Below are 10,924 nucleotides of genomic sequence, written 5' to 3'. Positions count from 1 at the left end.
TCTTGTGGCCCAGGTGGAGCCTGTTGGGAATGATTTAGTAGTGTTCACTTTCTATTCCTAGCTTGCGTGGAGTCTGCCTGATAGTAAGGAGGCAGAGAGAAAGAACTGTGAAGCCATAAATTGCCTAGAGACAGGTAAACCACCTAAGCAGATTGCAGATTGACACCAGAGGTTAAATAGGAGCTAGGTCTAACAGATCTGCATAAACCAGTGAGGAAGTGTGCAGGTGACATGGCTTTTGGTAACGATCCCTCTGAGAGCCTGGGTACTAGATTAAGAGGGCATATGTCTTGTTTAAGAATATTTTAAGGTTTGCCTGTGGAATCTGGTTGTGACACTCCACTTCCAAAACGGGTATTGGACAGAAATCTGAGCCTGGAAGATACTTTGAAAAAAGCTGCTTGCTTCTGATAACTGCCACGGAACTTCTACAGTAGATAAAATAATCCATAAAATAGATAATCAGGATGTGATTTAAAAAGCACTCAGGAATTTAGGAACTCCACCCCCATTGTTTCAGAACACATGAAGTACTCCGCACTGGATCAGTAACTTCAAGTTCTTCATTGCATCAATTTCAGTAGTTTTTCAAGGAAGAGGGCAAGCACTTCCTCTGCCATTTTTTTTGTCACTTTTTTTTTTGTCTTTAACTGTGTTTCATGTACAAAATTTCCTGTTTCTGGTCTTGGTCCCAATTCAGGAAAGAACTCTGAGGGAAGCCATTTAAGAATCTAAATACCATCAGTTTGGGTAATACTTAATCATGTTGCTTCAATTTAAGTACATAAGCAAGTATATCATGAATAGGGATATTCTTCTAAAGAGAGGCATTTCTGGTACTCCATAAGTACCTAGTTTATTTTAATGATTTAGATAATTAAATGCATGCAATGCATATAGCGTGTACAAGTTTTATGTGACGTACTGCAAACTGTAACTGCCAACAGAAATAGAAATCACAGAATATCCTGAGCTGGAAGGGATCAATCTCTACATGAGGAAGATCACATAATCACAGTACAGTTAAGGTTGGGAGGGACCTCTGGAGGTCATCTGGTCCAAACCTCCAGCTCAAACAATGCCACCCAGAGCAGAGATCACTCTGGATGGCAGCACAACCCTCTGGCATATTGACCATTCCTCCCAATTTTGTGTCATCTGCAAATTTGCCAAGGGTACACTTTGTGTACAGTTCTGTTCAACATTTTCATTAATGATTTGGATGATGCTGCCATCCAGAGAGACCTCCCTTGGCAGGCAGGAGAAATGGGCTAACAGAAGCTCATCGAGTCCCACAAGGAGAAGCGCAGAGCCCTGCCCCTGGGGAGGAACAGCCCCAGGCACCAGGATGTGCTGGGGGCCGCCCAGCTGGAAAGCAGCTTGGCAGAAAAGGGCCTGGGGGTCCTGGTGGGCACCAACTGGACATAAGCCAGCAACGTGCCCTTGGCTGACACTAAGCTGGGCTGCATTAGGCAGAGCATTGCCGGGAGGTCAGGGAGGTGATCCTTCTCTACTCAGCACTGGTGAGGCCACACAGGGAGTCCTGTGTCTGCTGCTGGGCTACCCAGCATGAGACACATGGAGATACTGGAGAGAGTCCCATGAAAGGATAGTTAGGGACTAATGAAAGGCTGAGACAACTGGGACTATTTAACCTGGACAACAAAAGGCTCAGGGAGGATCTTATCAATGTACATAAATACCTGAAGGGAGGATACAAAGAAGATGGAGCCAGGCTCTTTTCAGTGGTTTCCAGTGACAGGTCAAGAGGCAATAGATACACACTGAAACAGAAGGTTCCATCTGAATGTTAGGAAACTTTTTTATTGTGCTGGTGACGGAGCACTGGCACAGGTTGCCCAGAGAGGTTGTGGAGTCTGCCTCTTTGGAGATATTCAAAAGCCGCCTGGATATGGTCCTGGTGACTGTGCTCTAGGTGTCCCTGCTTAAGCGGGGGATTTGGACCAGATGGCCTCCAGAGGTCCCTTCCAACCTCAACCATTGTGTGATTGTCTGGATCATTAATGAAGATGTTAAACACAGCTGGACCCAGTATTGATGCCTAAGGTACACCACTAGTTACTGGCCTGCAACTTTGCATCTCTGATCCCCACCCTTAAGGCTTGGCTGTTCAGACAACTTACAACCTGCTTCACTGCTCATCCAGCCTGTACTTCAACAGCTTCTCTATGAGGATCTGACCAGAGACTGTCAAAAGCCTTACTGAAGTCTAGGTGGGCTATACTCACTGCTGTCCCCTAGTCTACCAGGCTAGTCATTTCATCATAGTTTATCAAGTTAGTCAGGCACGACTTGGTGAATCCATGCTGACTACTTCTGTTGGTTGTCTTGCTGTTTATGTGCCTGTAAATGGTGTCCAGGATTAGCTGCTCAAGGATCAAGGTGCCACTGACCAGCATGTAGTTCCCTGGATCCTCCTCCTTGCCTTTTTTGAAGATAGGAGTGACATTTGCTTTCTTCCAGTCTTTGGGTGCTTGCCATGATCGATCAAAGATTATCCAGAGTGGCCTTGCAATAACCTCTGCCGGCTCCCTCGCTTGTGGGTGCATTCCATCAAGACGCTATATCTAGATAAAAAGTTTCTGAGGGTTCTCTTAGTCAAGAAAGATTGTCATTGCCTAGGATGTGAATCCTATCAATACAAAATCTTTGATCACTACTTTGAGTGAACATTCAAATGTCTGTATTGCATACTCGCAGGTGGTCTGTTAAGTGAACATTGCCACAGATGGCAACATGGTCTGCCAGGTAAAGTAGAGAATGCCGCTTGCAGAGGAAGAACCATTCAGGTAAATACTTAAATGTGTTATGACTCAATAGGGATAATGTTAAAAAAAAAATAGTGTTTTTTTGTTTGTTTTAAAGAGGCAATTTTCTCATTTACAGAATTTCAGAGACAGAAAAAAATATTTCACCTGCTGCAGCCGTAAAGCCTTGGACCCAACCAAAAGGGATATTTGTTTCAAAACATAGGTATTTATCCTCCAAATCTGGAAAAAGCACACTGCTTTAACATTTCTGATTAAAATGTTTTTTTTATCAGAAATGGTGTTTCAAAGAAACAGAGGATAGTAAACCACAGAGCAGAGGATCCATTTCTCCGTTGTCATTATTTTTTGCAATGCCAACAAGCAGAAGGCAAAAGTATGTCAAATTTGAGATTTGTAAACTATACTGTTTCACTGTGCTCCATTATAAGCTGGTATATATTGGATTGTAGTGTTTTTACTGTATATTAGAGCTTGAAGAGGCTTACATTAAATGTGCAAGGAATAAGAGCAACACTTTGTGTATTGCTGGGAGTGGTGGGACATTACTACAACCGATCATATCTTACAGTGCAATTTACTTGTGGTTTATAGAATAAAAAATGTCCTTACATGACCCCTTCTATATTTCTGTACATTGCACACAAAGGGGTGACGTAATGGTAGACGTGCAGTACAGTGATACAGAGAAAATTCTGTGCTCAGTAGGAGCAAAGTATATTTTAAAATTATTCCCCATCATTTTCTTCTTCAAATGAGTCAGTTCCCACTTCTTCATAGTCCTTCTCCAGGGCAGCTAGGTCCTCACGAGCCTCTGCAAATTCTCCTTCCTCCATACCTTCACCCACATACCAGTGCACAAACGCTCTCTTGGCGTACATCAGATCAAACTTGTGGTCGAGCCTTGCCCAGGCCTCTGCAATGGCTGTGGTGTTGCTCAGCATACAGACTGCTCGCTGAACCTGGGCAAGGTCTCCGCCAGGAACTACTGTGGGAGGCTGATAGTTGATCCCAACCTGGAATTAGGAATATAAGAGAAGTAAGAAAAAGTGCAGGAAGCAGTCACAGAGTAGAAGAAAGTGTGAGTAAAATTACGGATGCTGCAGTAGAGGGGTGCCACTATCAAAACTAGTGAATGGCACCTGCCAAAAAAAAAAAAAAAAAAAGGTTATACATAGTTTGATACGTGATCATTTTAATAGCTGTTTAATGCACACTGGCAACTTCCTAGCTTTCTTAACAGCTACACAACACTGAACATACAGTTTTACCAAGATGCTCTGTACAAACTAATGCAGAAAGTTGGTGCCTGGTTAAAAGTGTTCAGTTTCTTAAACCAGCTATTTGAATGACAAATGTTTTCCAATGTTAATGTCTGTATTGTTGTAGAAATTACGGTTCTCAGCACTAATAAGTACCCAAAGGAGACACGCTGTATAAGATTTCTGTGTGGGAGGGTTAACTGACAGCTTCCATAATATCAGTATTACCTTTATCGAATGTATTAGTTTTGGTATTTCCTTAGTTTTAGGTGCTGTTTCAGAGGGGACACTCACTGTCTTTTTCACATTCAGGTCTGAAAGCAATACTTCTTTAGATTTTAACTCATACACTTCAAATATCCACTTAATTAAATATTTACAATTCTGTGTCAATGGGATGTCATTAGGAGAAAGGGCACATTTTATACACACACCTTTCTTAAGTTCATTCTTCTCACTAGTGAAAAGCATGCAAGATCTAAAACTTTAAATACAAGTTTTCAGCTAGACTTTAAACGTTAAAGAGAAACTCATGGCATTCTCACCTTGAAGCCTGTAGGACACCAGTCAACAAACTGGATATTTCTCTTGGTCTTGATGGCAGCAATTGCTACATTGACATCTTTGGGAACTACATCACCTCGATAGAGCATGCAGCAAGCCATGTACTTCCCGTGTCGTGGGTCACACTTCACCATCTGGTTGTTGGGCTCAAAGCAGGAGCTGGTGATTTCAGCCACCGAGAGCTGCTCGTGATATGCTCTGTCAGAAGAGATGATGGGGGCATAGGTCACTAAGGGGAAGTGGATGCGTGGGTAGGGAACCAGGTTTGTCTGGAATTCTGTCAGATCCACGTTGAGGGCACCATCAAAGCGCAGCGAGGCAGTGATGGAGGAGACAATCTGGCTGATGAGTCGATTGAGGTTAGTGTAAGTTGGGCGCTCAATGTCCAGGTTTCTGCGACAGATGTCATAGATAGCCTCATTGTCCACCATAAAAGCACAGTCTGAGTGTTCCAGGGTGGTGTGTGTGGTGAGGATAGAATTGTATGGTTCCACCACAGCGGTGGAGACCTGAGGGGCTGGGTAGATGGCAAACTCTAGTTTGGACTTCTTTCCGTAATCCACAGAGAGGCGCTCCATCAGCAAGGAGGTAAAGCCAGAGCCAGTGCCTCCACCAAAGCTGTGGAAGATCAAGAATCCCTGCAGTCCAGAACAGGCATCTGTCTAGAAACCAAAAGAGAAAGGTGTAGGAATACGGGCTGTAAAATAACGAAAGATTACGTTTGCTTATTCTGAGGTGAAGGAGAGAGCAGTCATCAGCAATATACAGGACATGTTTCAGGTCCTTCTTGAGAAAGAGTTGGTGATAATCCTGTTCTTTGCTTCCTTCGCTGGTTCAATTTTTGACATACAAATTAGCCTCTTACCTATAAAGCTTCTTTCTCTGAACTTCACGCTTCTTTTAGTTATTCTAACTGAAACCAGCAATGTACCTAATCCAACCTTCTATATCAGTCTTGGTGCTCTAGTCCTGTGCTAATGATGAAGAATTACGTATTCAGAACCATCTTTTAAGAATATCTGGAGCCATACAGCCGGGAAGTGGACTTCCTTCTCTTGGATTAGTAAGGATGCCTCTGTATGTCTTGCAATTACTTTACTAAACTGTTAGTTTGATTTGTAGCTAGCAAGCTTCCTGTTCTGCACTTCTTCCTTCAGCAGAACCAAACTGCTACTACAAAACTACTGGGACTTACCAGCTTACGAACACGATCAAGTACCACATCAATGCTTTCCTTGCCAATGGTGTAGTGGCCACGAGCATAGTTGTTAGCTGCATCTTCCTTTCCAGTGATCAGTTGTTCTGGATGAAAAAGCTGCCGGAAGGTGCCAGCCCGCACTTCATCTGACCAAGAAAGAAAAATTGTAAGAAACTGCGTGGCTGTGCTCCCCTGCCAGCAAGTTGGCAAGCTTTCAGTCATGGGAGGTCATGACCCAAAAATGACCAAAAAAAGCAGGTGCTGGAGAAGGGAAAACTGTTTCCTAAGAATGTTTTCATTGTTGCATTCTGTTGGTTTGTTGTAGGACCTGTATTCATCTGCAAAAGCTGTTCTTTTCTCAAGAACTTTTGACGAGGACAAATCACAAGAAAAACAGTGTGACTTGGAAGAAGAAATTCAGGTTCTTCCCAGGTGCCCCAATTTTTAGAAATCTCATTTTTCCTGGAAAGAAACTGTCAGCCTCACACTTTGAATCCAAAGTGGAGAAAAAAGCAGAACTCAGACGGCAAAAATATCATGATAAACAAAACTAAGAGTTAAAGGTTTTTGCAAAGAAAAGTCACAAAAACCATGAATACTAGCTATTGAACTGCTGGTGATCCTTTCTAGGTTTGTAACACCTATAGAGATAACAGAGTCATGACAGAATCTGGCATTCATTGTCACAAGAAAAATAATTTTATTCTGTCTGATGGTAGAACAAGATACAAAAGGTGTGCTTCTTTCTTCTGGTGGAGACTGGTGACGCCATGGTGACATTAGGAAGAGTAAGCTCTTTTCCATTTTCCAGGAATGTAAAAAAATGTTTATTTTTATACTGACCTACTACAGTTGGTTCCAAATCCACCATTACAGCCCGTGGCACGTGCTTCCCAGTGACTGTTTCATTGAAAAACGTGGTAAAAGAGTCATCGTAGTTGAGTTGACTGTTCTGGTCCCTGAAGGTGCCATCCGGCTGAATGCCATGCTCCAGGCAGAAGAGTTCCCAGCACGCATTTCCTATCTGAACTCCAGCCTGGCCAACATGAATAGAGATGCACTCACGCTAGGGAGAGAGAGCAGAGAGAGGGTCAGGAAAAATAATGTGCATTAATATTCATTATTCCTAACAGTTACTTTTTCGCAGTTTTTCAAAAAAAATGTTTGTCACTGGCAGCGTTTCATTTGTTTGTTCGACCTCATGACTACAGTGAGACTGTACGCATACAGACGAAAGGTTGGGACAATTCTTTAAAAATGGAGCTCTGTGTGCAGTAGTAATACATAAGTACATGAAAGCAAGCTGAAAAAAATATATAATTTCAGATACACAAAACCCACCTTTCCTCCTACGGATTGGCTATGCTGAGGAACACGTCCCAGCTGAGTTTATTTTTACTTCAGGCTGGAACCTGACACAGCCATATGGTATTTTTCAACCGTATGTAACCCAAGACAGGTGATGTCTTTGGATCCTTTTACCCTCTGATAGCACACCAGAGTGGAAACTTGGAAGAACTCCTTTCAGAAGTATTCACCTCAGGAAATGATTTCAGATTCTCTCAGTTGAAAAAAATGTTCTTTCAAGCTCCTGAACCAGCTGTGAATTTTACACTGCGGGTGCACTGTTTATTAAGGCAGTGTCACTGCATATAATGTGCTTATTTACATAACTTTGAACATAGTTCTTGTGGTAGCTTGTAACGTTAATGAAAGGGAAACAACGTATGTAATACCAGGCTAAACTAGGCAGATGCCAACTGCTGAAAAGCCTTCGCACTTAGAGTACAAGACAATGAAGAACCTGGTGCTGGATTTCATAAGTTCGGAAAAAGAATCATAGAGCAGATACTTCTGAGTTGGTCCAGACTTTTGTGACATTGAGTGAAGGGAAAGGAAGTTTTGTAAGTAAGGCAGTTTCAGACCGCATGGAGTTTTTCAGCCTCGGTTTCTGCTTTGGAGCAATTTTAATTATAGTCTTCTGAACTCCACCTTTGTTATCTCAATAGCCCTGTCTATACTAGTGAGTGGAAAAGTCTGGGTAGCCTGTACTGATTGATAATTAGCACACACTCCAGCACAGTTTTGGCTTGTGCCAGTTCATACTTAACCAGACAATGCTTAAGCACCATTCAGAGGACAACTTATTGTTAAGAATTGTTTCCAGAGAGCAGCTCATTCAGCACTGCCTGACTTTGGAGGGGGAAAGAGATGCGTAAGTATGAAGTGGGATATGCTACCTCATCTCAAGGCCAGAGAATGGTCCCCACTCGTTTTTAGTTTGTAATGTAGATATACCCAATGACGTAAGAGCAGATGTAGCCAGTTAACTTTTTTATTATTATTATTATGTAATTGCTTATCCTGCAAACTCATCCTGTGACCTGACAGTCAAATATATCTTCCCCAAACACTAAATCCTCAGGCAGAATGTATGACCAGCAACGTCTCTGCAGCAGTTTTCTTCAGAAATTAGCAATAACTAAGCATATTTTTTTCAGAAGCAAGTGGAGTTTTAGAAGTCACCACTGCCACACGTAGTCATCCTCAGAAGTTCACGTGAATGTGGAAAATCAATCTAAATATTTCATTCAAGGAAATATATTATTTCTATTCACCGCTCATTTTTAAGTTGCTGACTCTGAGAATTCATTTGCAGCAGCATATGCAACATTCTCTGAAGTGTACTTGTGCAACCTTGTTTTTTTCAATTCAGTTGTGCAAAAGTATCCGAGTTATTTGAGTACTGATGAGTATTCATCGACTGGTATATTGCAGTAGAGTCACAATCTGGAGGATTACTCAGGAGAAACTGAAGGCAAATTTGTGCTTAGCGAGTTCAATTAATGCTGATTTTGCACAGTGCAAGCTCTTGCTCTTTGTTTAGATCCTAATGTGAATCTACAAGGCTGACAGCAAGAAAAAAAAAATCTTTCCTTTTAAACAGAAATGAGGCAAGTTGACTTTTTAACAGAATATCTTTTTAGAGCAAAGCTACGATTAAAAGTCAAGCAATACTTGGAACCATTTTTTAAAATCAGTAATCAATCTTTTTTTTTTTTTCATGGATGGAATAAGTGAATGTTGCCTTAGAAAGTTGATATTGTAGATCCTAGTATAAGACTAGAGTCGAAAGCTGCAGAACGAGTTCCTTTCCTTTTAGACTGAGCTTCCAGGGGCACTGGTTTGAAGCAGTACCTCAACTCTGCCTTTTGAGCCAGGATTCCTGCTGTGACTCTTGGTTTCAGCTCCCACCTTCTCCTATCCCAGCTATCATTTGGAAATATTCTGACGAGTAGAGAAGACAGTTACAAAGAGATTTAATTTTCCATAGTAAATGGCTTTAAAATAGATGTCAGACTTTTAGCAGGAAAAAGCGTGGGCCTTCTTCAGAGTCACAGGCAAAGTAAACCGATCCCTACGTGATATTTAAATTTTGAGCAGACTCCAAACTCGTATTTCGCATTGCATCACTAATGTGCTGGGACCTATTTTACAAATTGTGGACCTGACCTTTTATTCACCAAGAGACAGTAGAAAGGGCCAGGTCTTTTGTGAAACTAAACCTGTGACTGCTTTGATTGTTAAAAAAAACAGATTACTACCTGGCCTAAGTATTTACTGTAAAAAGACAGGCTTTAGTCTTGCAGATGTTCACTGCTATTCCAGAACCATACTCACTACCCTAACTCTAGATGGCTTGGTCTGTCTTAAGGCATGACAAACATACAGAAGTGCGTACCTTGCCTGTGAAATGAGCGCCCTCATTTTGGATCTAAAGCTGTACTGGCAGAAAATAACATAATTCTCCACACCAGAATAAGACTCAGTGCTAGACATAAATCTGTACAAGGTGATTTTTTTTCCACTTTATAAGAGGTTTTGAGATATTTCTATGGATTTATTAAAAATCTATTAAAAATATTTTTTATTTACTTCAGCACATACACATATAAAAACCTTCATGCACTCCAGAAACACACGTATACATTGTATAGCTATGAACAGTACGGCCATTGGGGGTGAATTAATATAAAACAGACACAAAGGTAAGTAACCTTTCTGTTTTATTTCTAAAGGATTATTTCATACAAAAATTAACTTGTCTTGAGAAAATAAAGTCACAACAGAGAATACTAGAAAGCAAAGACTCCAGATCTAATTTATCTTATAATTCTACTAATTAGAGACTCTCTGAAGAATACGGTGGATCGGCATGCCTTACTGCCCCAGTGAGGTATTCTGACACTCCTTTCCTGTCCTTTATGTTGTGAGTAGTGAGGGAGATCAGACTTTGCGGCACAAACCACTGATAATGGCAGATCCCCCTGATTGCCCTCGCCCATAATCCTCCCGGTCCCTGTATGGGGATGTGGGTGATCCCACACATCCCCCCTTACCATGGTGTCTCCAGAGGTGTTTCCTTCCCTCTCGGATCAGTGATGGCAGTTCTTTGCAGGAGCTCAGCTTTGAGCTGCAGGGCAGGAGGCAGCCTGGGCCAGTACCGGGCACCTGCTGCTGCACTTCAGTGTCACAGTGCTGTGGGGAATAGGTCAGAGACTCCTCAGTTCTGCCTCCTGCATCACTGCCTCCTGCCCTACCAGCCACCCCACGTATGCAAATTCATCCAGATAGGCAGGGCTCAGATCTACCCCAGATTTCAGATTTAGTCCCATCTGGTTCTGCATGATTTTTAAATTTGAGTGCAGCCATGTAACACGCCTCACACTATGCTTTCTAACACCTGAGTACTATACACACACGTCACATACAAGAGATATGCCATCCCAATTCCCTGTTCTGACAGCACACCAAGAATCATTCCTAAATTCCAATACAGAAGATCAAGAGGGCATAAGGAAACAAATGAATGGAAAAGAGAAGGACAGAAGAAAAAACAAAAATTGAGAACTGGAAAATAAATATAGTTACCATTTTGAAGTGTGCTGTATCAGTGCTCTTAAATGCCGGCCTGAGTTATTTCTGCCCATACTCCAGCTGCCTCTCTGTTAGCGTTTCAGTCCTTCTATTGCTTCTCTTTCTATGTACAGCCATCTGGGCTCTCAGCAGTATGGGACAGCTTTCAGTGTGGAGTCTAACTTGTCTGTCGA

General features: G+C 42.0%; 1 protein-coding gene across 1 annotated transcript; it reads right to left on the bottom strand.

Annotated features, from left to right (window-relative positions):
* Nucleotides 1–3,517: 3,517 nt before the first annotated feature.
* Nucleotides 3,518–10,307, bottom strand: LOC118250138 (tubulin alpha-4 chain). Its single transcript, XM_035550900.2, has 5 exons — nucleotides 10,214–10,307; nucleotides 6,657–6,879; nucleotides 5,811–5,959; nucleotides 4,597–5,277; nucleotides 3,518–3,805 (listed from the first exon to the last, which is right to left on the bottom strand). Exons 1-5 carry the CDS (start codon nucleotides 10,214–10,216, stop codon nucleotides 3,518–3,520), a joined length of 1,344 nt encoding a protein of 447 aa, XP_035406793.1. The 5' UTR covers nucleotides 10,217–10,307.
* Nucleotides 10,308–10,924: the final 617 nt, after the last annotated feature.

The sequence above is a fragment of the Cygnus atratus genome, chromosome 1 (assembly GCF_013377495.2).
Source record: "Cygnus atratus isolate AKBS03 ecotype Queensland, Australia chromosome 1, CAtr_DNAZoo_HiC_assembly, whole genome shotgun sequence".
NCBI classification, from domain to species: Eukaryota; Metazoa; Chordata; class Aves; order Anseriformes; family Anatidae; genus Cygnus; species Cygnus atratus.
Note: the sequence above shows the minus strand (reverse complement) of the source record. Positions and strands in the feature narration are given on the sequence as shown.